This window comes from Coturnix japonica, chromosome 3, assembly GCF_001577835.2.
Source record: "Coturnix japonica isolate 7356 chromosome 3, Coturnix japonica 2.1, whole genome shotgun sequence".
In the NCBI taxonomy this organism is placed as follows: Eukaryota; Metazoa; Chordata; class Aves; order Galliformes; family Phasianidae; genus Coturnix; species Coturnix japonica.
In genome coordinates, this window is record NC_029518.1 from 31622932 (window position 1) to 31640242 (window position 17311).

Sequence of the window (17311 nt, forward strand, 5' to 3'; positions counted from 1 at the left end):
GCACAGTCACATAGATTCTCACATCCCATTCCAGTCTCTCACTAGAGGGTTTCAGTACATCCTTCCTTCATTAAAAGCCCATACAAACATCTGAAACTGAATTTCAGAAACAGGGCTGGCCAAGAGTGGTCCTTTGGACTACGTAAAACACGCTTTGGATTAAATATCCATTTATGGATTACAGTAAACATTGCTCATGACCAATGCAATCAGAGACAAAGCATATAATTTAGATAGAGGCAGAAGAAGGCAGGTGAACTTTGCATACCTGCTTTATCTTCTTGTTTCAGAACAGGTGAATGAAAAGAAACCATGGGCATCTTGGCCAAAACCCACTGCAAACTCACCACTGTAGAAAGAATGTGAATGCTTTTCTGTGTTAAATTCTTTCTCTTAACAAACAATGGGAAATTATGAAAGTGTAGTGTCTGCCAAGAGCTTCTCCCTTGTCTGGAGACTCCAACCACAATGCTTCATAAAACGCTCATCCTCAGTGATCTCTGGTCAAAAGTGCCAATGAGTTCACTGGATTGCAGTTTGGACCATTCAAAAAGAATAATCTCTCTTTAATTTACTAATATCACAGTAACATAGATACAAGTGCAAAACAACGTGTTTGCTTATTCGTTTGTTTTTGAAGAAAAGACAGTTCCTATTGCATGGAATACTCAAGATCATAAATATACTCTTAATGCTTGAGGTATTCATACTCATACATACAGGTAAACCTGAAAGGTCTGATATCATTAAGCAATAGCTGTAAATCATCTACTCAGTTTTATTAGGCACTAACTTAAAGAAATAACACAATATTCCTCTTCCCCCGAGACAAAGAAAAATGGAGAACTGAAAACAAAGTCCTTTTCATTTGAAAAGGCCTGCATGAGGAAGCATGGATGTTAGCAAGGGAATGAGTTTTATTTTTTTCCCTTAGCACACCCATTAACAAAACAGAAAGCATAGAGCCATTACAGTAAAAAATGACAACACTTCAAACTGACATACTATATTCATCTGTTATGACCTATCACTCTAAGGTGCACATCCACTTACTCCAGCATCTCTCTACAGCATATTGAGTTCTGAAATTTTACTTGCATTGTGATGTCTCCACAACCATCACAACATCCTTACAACAAAAATTAATAGGCCAAGATAGTATTCTAAAATTAAACTCCGATCTGAAAGGTATATTTGAACATTTGGGGACCTCTCTTCAGATGCTGACAGCGAGACATGTGAGCGGATGTAGAGAGAATCTGGATATATGGTTCACATATGGGCCTAACAAGAGCAATCTCTTCATATAAAGAATTATTTCTCATGCTAAGTCTACCTTGTTTTCTAATGTCATCTGAAAGGAATGTTGGAATCTGGGACAGCTTTCCACATCAGAGTCTGTTATTTAGCTGCCTCATGTCAGAATTATTATCTAATTCCATAGGACTTCTGCAGATTTTTTTTAACTTGTTTTTGTACTGTTCTTTTGTTTGTTTTGTTCTGCTTTAATACAACCAATACTATACCTTCTTAGGAAATCTTTTATTTTTTCTTTATTCTTATATCTTATTTTCTTACATCCAAAGCACCTGAAGTTATAAAGGTGTCCTTAGTGATAGGAGCAACCTTTGCCTTTGACCTCCTTTCCTGCATGATTTTTCTTAAGGTAAGCTTGGACAGCATGTTAAATATTGGATTTACATTGCATTTCCATTTTAACTCAAATGCAGCTTTCTGAGTAAAATGACCCGTAGGGTTATACGATATGTGTTTTCTCACAAACCTTTACATGACAGAACTAATTCAATAGGGTTTATTTTTCACTTCCTCCTGATTGCTTTTTATCTTCAGCTAACACACCGAACTCTGCACTGTACAAAGGAAAGCTCTGTATGACTGCTCATGTAGAATCATGCTTGGAACCTACGTATTTGGATCTAGAATCAGATTAAGGACTTGTGCTCAAAAAAATTAAGTACTCAGCAATCTCAATTGATTTCTTTTTCTTCTTCTTTTTTTTTTTTTAACAGTTACAATACCACAGTTCCAGTGCACTGTTGCAAAAACAAGACAAAACCTTCACTTTCACTTAGGGAAAAATATTCAAGTAAGAAGAATGAAGGCAAAAGTTGCTTAGAGCTGCCCAGCTATTTTGCAGTTAAGTCATCACTGAAATAACTTAAGTCATCAGAGACAAAGGGGTTTAATAATTTACAGCTAGCTACAAGTCACAGGTTTCACAAGCAGGTCTTCATTTAGTTCCCCACATGCTAAAGAAATGAAAAATTCCCTTTCTAATTCAAGGTCCTAATTAGGATGATAACTGGAAGAATTCCAGAGCCATCACATTTGAAAATAACAACCTATCTATTTACAACCAACCTCAGTTGTAGCATATCATGAGGGGAAAAGGAAGACTACACCAAATGAACTACCATACCCAGCTGAGGTCTGAACTTTTCCAAGTTTCAAGGAAGTCCAGGACTTTGGGAGGAACTCAGCCAGTAATTCAAGCAAAGATTCTTCAAAGGATAAAAGGGCCTGATTTTTTTTTTTCCTTTATAACTAAAAGCAGCATCTCTGGTTTCTGAGTACAGAGTTTTAGAAGGAAGGAAGAAAACAAAATTACAAATAGCAAACAAAGCTTTCTGTTTATGATGCTACCATTTCACCTATGAAAAAACCCAGTTGTCTTCATCATCATTTCCAAACAACTGCATTATTTAAGGCAATGGTGGAGTACAAGACTGGTCTGTTGCCCATATTTTCAGTTGTCTCAGCTGGAAAGTGAATAAGGCTGTTTCCCCAGGATGAGTGAATAATTTAACTCAATGCAGTTTTGCACAAAATTATTTCCTCAATTGAAGGAGGAAAAAAAAAAAAAAAAAAAAAAAGCATGACTAGTCAAACTCGTGTTAGAGAAGATGCAGAAGACAGAGATTTAATTTTATTTCCTAAAAAAAAACTAATAGTATCCACAAAGTTTAACTCACAGTACTACTGTTAAATAAGTATAAATCTTGATATTAAATCACCATGGTTTTCTGTGCTAAGAGTATACTGTCTCTGCACAAAGTGTCACATACAATACTTATGTATTACCTCTCAAACAATACTGCATCAATTGGGTGAGATAAAATTTATGCTGGAATAGACACAGGATGAAATCCCCACATTATACACTGATACTTAGGAGAGGTCTGCTGCATGCAGAACTGGTTTTGATCTTTAGATCATAAACTCCTGGGGGCACAGATCTTCTTTAATTACATGACTACAAAGCACCATGTGTTTCCATTATGCTATTTAAATAGTAGATTTAATTTGAATTTACATTTATTGATGTAAACATTACTGACTGTAACGGTACCCTCCAATCTGATGCCGAAAGTCACTGAAGTTTTAGGAAAAAAAAATAAAATCCTTCCCATAAACATTACAAAGGTAAGAATTCCCAAATGTATTATTTGGAAAAAAGAAAAAAAAAAAAAAAAAAAAGAACAGAAATAAATAGGAGAGAATAAATTTTAGGAGGACAGGCATTTTAACATGATACCTTCATACAAATAACACTAACACCTCAGGTAGCCCTAGTCCACAGTCCTGCTCTAATACTTCTGCCTTGCATTTATTGCAGGACTGAATGAATTCAATTGTTTCCAGCAACCTGCATTCCACTGATTATTGAAAGCAGCATAGGAAGGCTCGTTCACTTATTTACAACGCTGCTCTAACAGAAGTGGAAGCTCTGTTAATGAATGTAACTGTCAGGACTCCCATCAGTTCTACTTTTTACCATAATTAATTCTATCTCTGATTTTGTGTGAATAGTCCAATCATTGAGAACTTCATTTTGTGTGCCTTCTGTAAATTTGGTGAGGTTCAAACGGACTAGAAAGGTACCGAATCCACTGAGAGTTAGGAGGACAAATAAGTGTAAAGCATTTTTACACAACAATTTAAGGTAAGCTTTTCTTTCTATTAAAAACACGTGTCCAAAAATTGCACTAATGCTGCAAGTCTTTAGTTTCATCCTATAGAGAACTTGCAAACACTTAAAGAGTTACTGTTTGGAAGAACCCAGGCAAAAAGTAGGGGAAAAAAATACTATAAAGGTGCAATGTATTGTTCAGTTACTGTCACGTTCCTATTAAAAACAACTTTCAAATAGTGGATCTTGTAAATTATATGTAATCAGAATGTACAAGCACTAATTTCCCAGCCTAGAATTTGCCAGAATAGATACAATTGAAAATGAAATCAGACAGCTATGTGAAAAGTAGTAATATTCAGCACATAGTATACTGCTTTGGACTTCAGTTATCAGTTTTCATGGTATAGCTCACAAGGCAGCTAAGCAAAGTAGTAAGCTGCAAGTAAACATTTTTCCTTTCTGTCTACATCACAGAAGTAATTTTTTTCAGATCAAGGAATACTTTTTGATTTTGGACATGACCACCCCTGACCCATTCCTTCCTTTTCCTTTTGTCCTTACACTACCTTGCAGAAACAAAGAGTGGAATACAGGACCTTCTGGCTGATCTAAAGACACACGGGCAGAAAAAGACTTAATAAAAGTCAATGGCCAGGCAACAGCAGATGAATATTTGAAAAGTTAGCTTTGACTCTTTTGCAAAACATTATGTTTTCACAATAGACTGAGATTCACTACAAATGGACCCAGCGGTGGGAGCATAATTACGCAGATAAATGATCATCTGGAATAATCTTGGATTTTTGATCACATCACTAATAAATGCACGTACATAGGCTAAGGTAGCCTAGGCTTAGTTAGCAAAGGCCAACTACAAAAATAAGTTACATTAAGTACACTGAAAGTGTAAGATTGACAGCTTTCTTGATTCTCTGCACATAGAAGACTACAGCACTGTGACTTGTTTTGATCTTGCCCACTCCCTCCATCTCCAATTCGCATTTGCCTACCTAGTGAATTAAGGTAATAACCCTTCCTAAAAACAGTTTTCTTTTGACATTTGCAGCTTTGGAACACTGGTAAAAGACACAGTGCATCTACCAGACTCATGCAAAAATGTGCAAGCATTCCTTGTGAACTTACTGTGACTATCTAAATGACTCTAAGAGAAACTAACAACTTTCTGTATGCAACAGTGCAAAAACCTTAAGTAGGAGACCATTAAGCTGGTGCACATGCATGTTTTGTCAGAGATTAAATATTCCCCTTTTTCTGCACATTATCTGCACACAAAACTGAATAAGGAAGCCACAGCACTATTTTTGAAAGGTAAGCACAGGTCCTAGTAGGACTTTCAAGAATAGCGCAATAATATTCACAATATTTTTACAATAAAAGCAATTGTTCCAATATGGCCTTTGTACCAGGATGTTTACTGCAACATCTGGGTAACCTAATCATTGTTCAGAGAAGTTCATAAAACTACTTTATTAGTAAAGCCTGAAAGGAGGTAGGATGGGGAGATGTCATTCTACAAGCACAGCACTCAACAACCTCCTTTTGTTTCCTAATCCATAGCACTCAACAACCTCCTTTTGTTTCTTAATCCTTGTGTTCCTGCAACAACTTTCTCCAGCAGGTATGTTCATGAGGTAAAAGCTGGCTACATTCCCATTCAGCTAGCAGACCCGGGCAACTCTTATAAATACACTAACAAGATAAACAAATGCAAAACAAACAATAACCTGGAGTTAACAGCTTTGAGCATCATTTTTCACACACTGTAAGTCTTCATAGCATGGCTTCTGCAGTCTTAGAAGTGACATCGTTTCTCAGAATGTGATTCACAAAGAGAGTATGGGGCATACCACTATACTATAGTGGAGTCCATGAAGAATCAGAAATGGCGGAGTCTTTTTTCCTCTAGGCTGAGACATGAGGGTACTAGCTCTGGTGCAGCAGCTGTCTTACCAGCTCCTGGATTAGTTACAGGAGAACTAAATACTGACATGCACTCTCTCCCAGATGAAACACCCCTCATTACATTCATATTACTGAACAAAAATAAACATAACATTTCATAATCTTTGAATATATTTGAATGCAGTTTTTATAGAGGGAAATTCCAACATTCCTATAAACATAAGAAGCAATGCAGTCTTGGTTCTTGTCATAGCGTATTAATTTTACGTATATTTATGAGAAAACTACTGTGCAAGCTTTCAACATAGCAACAGTTTTCTTAGTAATATTAAAAAAGACTTTTTTTCTTTAATACAGTTTGAAAACAGCCCTACAAAAAAAAAAAAAAAAAGAAAATGAAGAAGCAAATGATTTAACACCCCTTCCCCCCTTATCTATCCTAACACAGAACACCAAAACCAGTATTTCTGTGGTACTCATCATCCAAAAACCTTCCTGCTTCTAACAGTTAGACTGTTTCTTATTCATCCACTAAAATCATTTATCGTTATTTTTTCAAGGTTAGGACATAAATGGCTTTGCTCACCTTTACCTAACACACTATGAATCTGCAAGTAGTAGCCCTTGGGAATTAACTTTCAGAATTTGTGGAATTATCTCAGACACACATCAAGGTTGATCTAGAACAAGATTTCAAGTTTCTCCTCCAAAGGCTCAGAAGTGTTTGCCAGTCATATAGATTCAGCGCTGACGAAATACGCTCTTCTCTGAGACAAGAAACATTGTGCACAATAATGCAGTTAAAGGAACATGCAACTATCGCAAACAACTGCCTGTTACAATTAGCCTTTTTGGCATGAAACCTGGATTTCTTCATGCTACACTCCAATTCAGTGTTTCCTCCCTTTCATATTCACTACCAATCTCTCTGAACCCAAAAATGTCAAGAGGTCAACAATTACATTGTTCACAATAGTCCTCAAAAGTAAGAGTGACCCTATGTTATATCTTCATTTTTCTCCTTTGATCATCATTTTATTTGACTGTATCTCAGTAAATTATCCATGTAGTTTTTATTTTGACAGCTCTCTTTACAGCAGTAAAACAAAATGTGTGCATTGCAAATGGCAAAGATTCAAATTTCAGCTATGTTTATCCAAAATAGCACTGAACTGCTTCTGTACTTATGCTATACTGCCTACAGCCTTACGGAAGGGGAGACAGATGGGATGAATTTAGCAGGGAAACAGCTGTGGCTTGAAGAAGAGACAAGCAAAAGTTTTGCTATCAGGCTTCATTATGTATCAAGGTACCAGTAAAATGTGTATCCGTAAGGCAGCCAAAAAAGTGTTTTTCATTTGACTAGTGATAATTACCTTTTCTCGACAGCTGACAATGTTCTAAGCAGCATTAAATAGGTATAATAATTAAGCAATAAGATAAGACAAGCAGTGCCTTGCTGGGGATTATGGCTTGCCTCGGGCATGTTGGGAGGCACAAGGCTGAATGGTGAGTGACTCCAGCCACCCACGAAATGCAATAATCCCCCAGAAATGCACTGCCTGGAGTGTCATCTTGCTATTAAAAATGGATATTTATAAAGGACAAAATGTTAGACATGTTTCCTGTAGATTTTTTGACATGGGCTAACATTACAGAAAGCTAATGAAGAAATTCCATTTCAGCCCAGCCTTTGAAAACCCTTTTCCAAGGAGTCAATTACCTCTGTTCAACATGTTTCTCCATTGTATTCAAAAAACTGACTTGAGAAGCAAAAGCATTTGCATCATCTAACATCTGAAAAGGCACACCATATTACAAAATCCTTCATGATGGTAAATGTTAAAACCAGACTGTTTCTAAGATGTCTCCAAATATTTATTCTGTGCAACTGTCCAAGCATGGTGTGATTTTACAGACAAGCTTTGCACAGGATGTGGGAAAGGGGAAGAGGAAGAAAGAGGAATAGAGGGAGAGAGATCACATAGTTGAAACTAAGAATAAATCCCTCCTGGTGTTGGAAGTGCTCGTGTGGCACTCAGAAGGATTACACCACCTCACATAAACAGAGGAAAATTTATTATAATTTCAGCTGTGCTACTAAGAGAACCTTTTGAATCTGGAGACTTGGAAGCATCCAACAATCTTGGCTTGAATCAAATAAAAATTCTGAATGCCTTTCAGGAACAAGTTGGGTCAAAGATATGTTTCCTTTTCCATAAATAAAGGTAGAATAAGATTGTAGGAGGTTAAAAAGGTCTTTACAAAAAATAGCTCCAGGAAAGAACGATGTTTTAAGTTACAGAAGAAGAGTCTATCTGCATTTTTTAGAACAAAAATGGTGTAAAAACAAGTCTTCAGTTTCATAATCTGGAACCAACCCCACTTCCAATTAATTTGAAAGAGTGAAAAACAAGTCACAAACAAAAAAATCTCTTTAAAAGCAACATTAGTTGTGGAACTTACCGACACATTGAGGTTAAACTTAGAAAAAATTAGAAGCAGGTTAGGCATAGGAAAAATGAGAGCAACCACAATTATATTAAATTCCATAGGAGCAAGACTGTATTATGTGTAAGTAACTACAATGTTGAAGTTACTACAAAAAAAAAAAAAAAAAAAAAAAGCTGTGTTCCAACAGCCTAGCAAAAATCAACTCACTCATTATATTAAGAACATCAACTGTCATTAGTTTTGGGTCTCCTTACAACACTAACCTTCAAAGCAGGTAAGTGCCAGGATTTTATTATGGCACTGGTAAATGCTACAGCGTTAGTCTCACAGTGGCTACTTGCAAATACATATTTTTTAATGTTCTGACATATCATAAGAAATATGGTACAGAAGAATGAGTTTTGAAAACGGAGATGCAACACAATATGGAAGAAAATAAAATGACCATAACAGTCACAGATTTCAGCAATTTATTTTTAGATAGTGTAAAGAACCAAGACTTGCTAAAGATGTATCTAGCGCTAGGAGGAACATGGGAAGGACTGTCCTCCAGAGTGCATACTATATTGGGAAGGTTATTATCCTGAGTAGAAACCTTTATTCTGTAGCTCTGAATACACATTAGCAGATGCTTTATATGACATGTGATGCATTTTGGTGCTGTTTCTTGCCATTAAACAAGAAAGCTTTTATGAACTCACTGGCAAGGGTGCAATTTGATCAATTGACTGGTCCATTACTACTGTCACTGACCAGAAAGTCTACTAGCAGTCACTGAAGACAAAAATATTCAAAGGAAGGATGTGGTGGCTAAAGGTAATTGGTGGATTAACACAATAAGGACTGCATATCATCACCAGAAGCAATCTCCAACTGAAAAAAAAAGGGTGAATAAAGTTGTTTTTTCACTGGAAGTCCATGGCTATAATTGCAACACAATCCTCTCGCATCAGTATGATGCTCTGCATGGGGCCAAGCATTTCTAGATTTTGCCACAACAAGGAGAGTCTGTGCTGGGCTGCTGAAGACAACACCTTTATCCACCTTCTTTTCAGAGGATAGAATCAAGAATTCTTTGTTAATGCTAAATTAACATTTAAATTTGAAACCCAGCAACTGTGCTGACAACAGAAAGTAACAAGAACAGCCTGGAACCTTATGCTGTGCTGTTTTATGTCACACATTTCAAGGCTTTTTACATTCCTGGTAGACAAGAGCACAAGCTTACTATTAGTGAGCTGAAGGCTTTGACTCCCAGAAGCTGAAGGCATGAATAAGAACTACCCCTCACGTTTTAGAGAAGGCTGAGAACATCAAAGCAGTCAAGCTGAATCCTCAGCAGTGGACAACTATCAGACTCTTAACAGAAGGGATGTTAGTCAGTGCTGATAGCTGTTCAACAGAGAAGCAAGTTATTTGTGCCTCTAGCTTTTCTTTTAGGCATAGGCTATCCCCCACGCCTCAAATATCCCCATGAAGCATCTCTTTCCCAAATATTATCCTCCAATTTCTAAAACACTGCAACTGTGGTGACCAGCTGTTACCAGTGTGTTGCACATGCAAAGCAAACATAGACACACTGTACTTTTTGCCTCTATATAGTTTACATGCTAACTGATCAAAACATATGTAGCATTAACTAATCCATAAAAAAGGTAATTCAATAACTATTGGCCCGTTAATATGACTTCAAATGTCTGAAAAGCCTACAACAAATGATGAAGGAAAAAGAATATGTAAGGACACGAAGGTAAATGGAAAACATGAAAAAATAGAAACTTAAGATTAAAATATGAAGATTCTGTCATGTCAATCCCAATTTCTCTGGCAGACTAAGGCAACTAATAATAATTTAGTCAGTAACCACCTGACTAAAACAAAGAGCACATATGATGGAACAACTGATGGTGAAGAATAAGTGCATTTCTTTTAGTTGCATTTAAGCAGATTACTGAATATCTGGAAATATGATTCAGTAGAAGAAGTGATAGTGGGCCAATAAAGTTTAGACATGTCATGAGCTTAGAGAAGGTCTGGAATACTGCACAGAAGGAAACACTATGCAGAAGAACACCAAAAATGGGAAGAAATTTGATGGCACAAAATCTTACACTGCAGACTTAATGGATTTTTAGTTCATAGTAACAAAGTCTTTGCTAACAACTTGTAATCACTTGGGAGAAAGAGGTCCTGGATGCACTTTTTTGATATAGATGGATTACCAGCATTAAGTAGCTATAAGAAAGGCAAATGTGATCATAGGATCTGTCAGTCAAGGAATGTACAGTAAATATATTAATTCTACTACCCAAGAAACTCAAATGCCCTTATCCAATGCCCTGCCAACAGGTCTGATCAACCATATGAAAAGATCAACAACCAGAAAACAAAGGGAGATGGAAAGCATACTGCAAAAAGAGCAAATAAGAAAGGCTTCATTTATCACTGAGAAGTAGACTGAATGGATAGAACCATTGTCTATAAATATGGTACAGATAAAATAAGAGCAAAACAAAAGAACTACTTACAGACATTTTGAATCATGGGCAAATGGGTACAAGCTGACCACAAATAAATGCAGATCCCAATCAGTAGGACAGTGGTGCTGGAAATTACCTAATTGGAGCTGTGAGGCCTAATGACTCTTACAGTAGAGCTTAATGGAGTCCCAAAGAAACGGTTATATATATGCATATATCAAATATATAAACATACATCAAATGTACATGTTCAGTCATAGCTGCAGTAGAATAATACAGAATGCAGTAACCAAGAATAGATCTTACAGAACATTATTATATTTCCATAACTGCCTGAAACTTGTGCGTGATATTTCTGTCCAATTGTCATTTACTTCTCAAGAAAAGGAACTTGTGCACTATTTCACAGCATTTTCGGAAGACTATATTTTATTCTTGGTATACATTTTCAGGTTTTCTAACAACTAAGATAATTCTTGCTGTATGTGTGTGCTATCCAAGCAGTTAGAGAATATATCTTTAAAAAAAAACGTTCAGGAGTTCACATAATGTCATAAAAGCTGTTACCTATTTAGAAAAGGATTATTAACATGTAGACTACACATACAAAGGTATAAATAATATATACACACACGCTACATATATACCCCTATTTAAAATAAGGAGAAGGAAAAAAAATAGCGAGCAGGAAAGGAAGAGGGACAGAGATCATATCTACTGTGTTAACACATCCAAACACATTAAACAAAAGCCAAATACATTTTTAGATTTTGATGTGAACATATATATATATATATACATATACATACATACATGTATATATATACATATATATACACACAACATTTGTTGATTGTTTTTAATAGTAATTCTGTAAAAAAAAAAACACACTAAAATGGGAGCATATTGCATAGCAATAAAAAATTAAGTAATAACGATAATCTCAAATTCTGAATAGAGCTGAGAGTTTTTCACTATTCTCAATATAAAAATTAATGCCTTTTAAACTAAAAAGATGCAAATTAAAGCATTTTTTATTCTGTAACTGCATTTCAAAACAGATGCTTAGGCTATTAAGACTAAGGTAACAATTATTCCATTGGATTGGGAAACTAAAAGGCCTTCTAAGCAATGGTCGAAACTGAGTTTTTCTACTCATCAACATTTACAGAAAAACAAAACAAAACAAACAGAAAAAAAAAATACATGAACTATAATTGTATGGCTTAGAAAGGAAATGTAAAATATGTAATTCAAGTTAATAGATTCAGTTATCAAGAAATAATTTTATTCAATTTCACTGGAGATCTACCAGAGAAACTCCAAATTTCTATTCCATAGTGTGACAGCAAGTCAGCTATTATGATTTCAGCTACTTGAAATGGCTGGTATATTCTCAATTTGTGTCTCAATTCTCATATATATGTGTTCTCTCATGCATATGAGATCTCTCACACTTCACTTAGTAACAGCAACAAAAAAATTAATGGGGGAAAAAACGTTCAAATTACTGTCAATCTAAGCATCATTTATTCTCTCTAACTCCTATAGTGGTCCACTTAAGAATCCATTTTAGATACTCTTACAGATAAGCTTATCCATAAGAATCATACATTTCCCCATAGGTGGAAAACAAATATAATTTCTCACACATTGTGGTATACAGACATTTCTGCACAGTTGCTGCGCTCCACTAGAATCTCTGAAGGGGAAGACACCCCAGGTAGTTGGCTGCAGACACATCTCAGCAACATGGCACGTAGTTACAATTTGACACATAGAGTCTTTATAAATCCAATGTCTATGAAGTCAAACAAATCTCCTTCTTATTTATAGTAACAGGCAAGAGCAGATCTCTGCCGTCTTGTTACACAGATGGCTGTAACATTTTTATAGTTAACTTGCAACCACTGATGCCTGAGGAATAGACACACATCTGCCCCAAACTGCCAGTCCTGCAGGCTCTTCTTTTTAACTTCAGCTCCCAAAAATACAGTTGAAATACACACAACACTACTGCCTCCCCCAAAGCACCATGACAAAAAGCCCCAGTTAAATGTGTATAACATGTATGACTGATGTTGCGTCGATCAAACAGTGATCACACACACATTAAAGGAAAAAATACCAGCTCTAATCATCAGATAGGAATTCTAGGGAAAACTTATAGCTCCTTGATTCTACCTACAAATAGCAGTTTGAAAATTAGTTTGGATACATCCAATCATAAGCTTCTAGAATTGTTTTATTAATAATGTTTCAAAAAAACATTATACTTCATACAACATATTATTCACGTACTCCTTCTTGTTCTTCGATATAAAGGCATAATTGGTTCATCTTTAAAAAAGGAAATTGAACGCTTGTGATTTTCTTCTGCTACTTGAAGATATCAATCCACAATGCACACATCATTTGGGTCTTCAAAATTCCATACTTCCTTCTATCTGCTAAATTCTACTATGAACACTTATCTACAGAATCTGAAAAATTTAATCATAAAATTTGCTTTCAAGTTGAAAATTGCTACCAATGTGCTCTTTGGCACATTAAAGAGAAGATTTTATTTCTCCAACAGCCATACCTGTAAAGGCACTGAGATGGATCAGCTCGCTTCCACATGCGCAGCCTACTGTCATGCTATCTAATACTTCTGAGATAACTTAAATAGCTAAGCAAATCACCAACTCCAGTCATTTAGATGGATGTCTACCTTTTTTAATGCTGCATTTCACTGAGCAAAAAAACATAAAGGGATGCATATTAGGTATATATATTAGGTCTTGCTCCTTCCACAAAGCAGTTACATCAGGGCCCACTGTGTTTTCACAGCAGAAAACAAGTAGTGACAGACTTCTTAAGTACTATGCAAACATTTCTTATTAATCAAATGCAATATTAAGTTCAAGATTTAAGTCAAAACAATTTTGCTACAAGAAACTAAAGAATAAAGAGGCAGAATAAAAATATAAAGAAAATCAGGGAGGAACCTGCTGCACATGGTTGCATTGTAAGGAGACCAAGAGTACTGGTGGCTGAATAAAAAGAGAAAACATATCTTTGCAATAAGAAGCAATGAGCCTTAATGACAAGTTGTGCTTATTTGTACCTAACTGGTGGAAATCTGAGGCAAAACACACTATTTGTTCTTCTCTGTTTTGCTAAATAGCACTGATAAACCTTTGTTTCCAAAATCAGAAGAGAAAAATGGCTGTGTTTTATTTGGTGGGAGTCCTTTGACTTATATAGAAAGAAGCGTGATATTCATTTTTTGTACAAGTTAGACTTGCTGTTTTTCTTCACTTAGAATAGTTCATAGCCAATTTATAGCAGTTGGCAAGTAAGAATCCATTACAGTTTTGACATGGAAACTAAAAGCAGATTACACTGAATTTTTAAAGCAGATTATAATAGCAGCTTTGTCATTAATTACCTGGATTTTAAATAAATGCAGTGTAAAATCATAATTAAAAATATGTTAGAAAAGCCCTCTCTTAAAATGCTGTTACTGGCCATGATTCGAATGCTTGATAATCTCTGCCACATTTAAATATTCTAAAATATTTAATGTGACAAACATTATCACTGTGCTGTTTTCTCTCCTTGCCGTTATCAAAACAGCAGCAGAAGGTAGGGCACTGCCTGCAGCATGACCGCTCTGCTTTCAAACCACTTTTCTGTTCTGGATTAATGCTTTCAATCTTTTCTACTGTATAGTCATTGCTGCTGCTGCAGAGAATGAACAACATTTTCCACTAGGTCCATTTGGTTCTTACATAAAGGAAGGGTTCTCCAAAAAACTTACAAAGAAATTTTAAATTCACCAAGATACTAATAATACAGGGGAACAGCTAAGGAAAAAGAAAAAAAAAAAAAAAGGTGGATTTTTTCCCCCCTACAAGTAAAACTGAGTCCTCCATGTGTGTTGCCCAAATGTGAAAAATCCACCACAAGAAAACAAAGAGGAGGTAAGATCAATGGAAAAATACTTGGTCACATAGATGGGAGACAATCATGTAGGTATTTTGAGTTTCTTTGTTCTCTAAGCTGTAAAAAATTAAAGCAGTTCTGGGTTACAAAAGAACAAGATGAGGCTCAAACAGAAATCTGAAAAGATAAAGAGAGGGACCTAACCAGAAAGAAAACAACGAGAGTTTGCAAGAAACAGTGGACAGACAGAGACCACAGCTGGAATGAACAAGCAGGACTGGAAGATTCAGTACATGCAAGCTATGTTCTTGTCAGGTACTCTCGTGTCAAAAACAGACCATAAACTTTTACTCTGTCAGGACTACCTAGCTCAAATGAGCTTAAACTGAACCTTGTCTTTTAGTACTGACAAGAAAGAAGTAGCCAGGTCAACCGGACTTGCAGAAATGCAATCTTCCCTACTTCTCCCATCTCCCCAGCCACTCCTCAGCTCCCCTCAGAGACCATTAGACTCAAAACAGACTGAAAAACAGAGCAAGAGGGTATAACATCCTTCTGGTACCAAGAAGAAAAGCCTCCAGAGTGATCTTTAAGACTATCTAATGCAGATCACAGCACAAGGTAGTCTGGATACTGGCCAGAATGTATATCAGTGGTAATATTTCACTTTAGCTGCTCCCAGTTATTCCCAAGAAGTCAGTACTCCTTTGAAAAGGCTAGAGGTACCTGGATGCAATCAATAGCTCTCGGATAATAAGACCCTCAACAATTTTTGTTTGTTTGTTTATATAAGTTAAATATTACCAAGAAACATAAGTTGGCAATATTGAAAAAATCATTACATGGCATTACAGAATCCACATCTGTAATCTACCTTCACACTACTAAATAACCTCCTCTTCTCCTCAGCCCTCTCTTCCCTCCTCTTTTTTTTGGTATGGTAAGACAATTCATCCAAGTTAGAACAGAGAACAGCCGAAGCAGCCCACACACATATGTGGCAGGCTTAAATTCTTTGGAAGACTATGCTGTTCAAGTTTTCCTTTTATTTATCCAAAGTGGCACGAGCAAAAGATGTTACAAAAAAAAATGCACCACAAACTTGACAGAATGCTGAAAGGGGTGGGGGGAAGGGTGGTCATTTTCATAAAGCAAGACCATTACTTTCAATTTAGTGTCATTTTTATGTTTACAGCATAACAGGTAACAGTATAGCATACCACCTGCTGACAGATTAACAGGACCTCCTACCTTGACTTCATCCTCTCATGCATTCTCCCATGCTGGATACACTGTTGGTCCAATTCATCATTTCGTTTCTGCATCTTCTCCAATCTGCCAAGAAGATACTCTTTTTCCTGACTAAGCTGGTTGACTTTAGATCTACAGAAGTAAAACACAGTGATGATGGATGTTGTCAGATTTCATCCTGCAGCGTGCCATCAATATGTGGCTTCAGCATTTATGAAATTCCATATATGATAAATATAATGCATAAACAGGCTATTACTAGAACTTCCAGAAACAAGAAACCACTTCAAATAATCTTAAAATGAAAGAACATGAAGCTGCAGTGTGTCTGGTAAATATGTCAATTAGTCACAGGTTGGCTATGCTAATTTCAGTTTCATTTAAACAGGCATGTCATTTGACATTAGGTGCTGCTATTAAACATCATCAATACATGTAAATTCATGCTTGTTAAGCATTTTGAAAACTCCTTTCAAGTTCTTTGTTGGTAAATGCCAATATCTAATTCAAAAAATGGCTACTAGAAACTTTTTCAACCCTTATTGTACTGCACAGGTTGAACTCTGAATAGTACTACTGTTTTAGAAACTTTATCGCCCTGGTGTGCCCAAAATACTGCATGATACATTAAAAAAATAAATAAAAAGAGGAAAGTTAATCAAAGCAACAATGTACAAATCATACACACACTCTAATCTACATAAGGCTTGGCAGAGCCTTTAAGAAATTTAGTCACTTTCTAGCAATTCTTATTCTTCACGGGTGAGCAGAGACACCAGATCCATGAATGACCTGGGACTGTTACTTGCTACATCTCTAACCATCAGCCCATGGAGAAACAGGCATGAGCTGTTTCTTAATATCAGGAAAAGATCTCATATAAAATTGTGATAAAATATACATTATGCACTTGTACAGTTTAACTCCTTGGAAAAGGTTAATGAGAACATGTCAGAATCTGCTATACCATCAGAACGTAAGAATCAAAAGCAGGCAAATTTGTTTTATGGCATCTGCCACTCCAGATCTTGAGGTTAAAAAGCTTCAGAGATATCTTTAAATCATAAACTTAAATATGCTGCAGATACAGAATGAAGAGACTTTACCTTCCTGGCTGTTACAGAATGCAACAACAACTGACATTCTGAAACACATAACAAAGTGCAGGGGGAATAAATACTTCTTCAAAAACATGTTGTTACACTGACAAGACAGATCTGGAAATGACAACATAATCTTTTCGTATTTAAATGGAGAACAATACAGGATATCATCTGTGAATCTGAAAGAACTTAGCAAGGGCAACTTTGGAAGAAGACTGTAAATAATTGAATTTAAA

The 17311-nt window shown here is 35.9% G+C and overlaps 1 protein-coding gene across 3 annotated transcripts in view; it reads right to left on the bottom strand.

The window, feature by feature from the left end:
- Nucleotides 1–17311, bottom strand: part of SDCCAG8 (SHH signaling and ciliogenesis regulator SDCCAG8) — a 97868-nt gene that overhangs the window by 19776 nt on the left and 60781 nt on the right. For all 3 annotated transcript variants that reach the window (XM_015857643.2, XM_015857638.2, XM_015857637.2), the window contains one exon: nucleotides 15973–16104. In XM_015857643.2, coding sequence (XP_015713129.1) covers nucleotides 15973–16104 — 132 coding nt within the window. The remainder of the gene's footprint in view (nucleotides 1–15972; nucleotides 16105–17311) is intronic.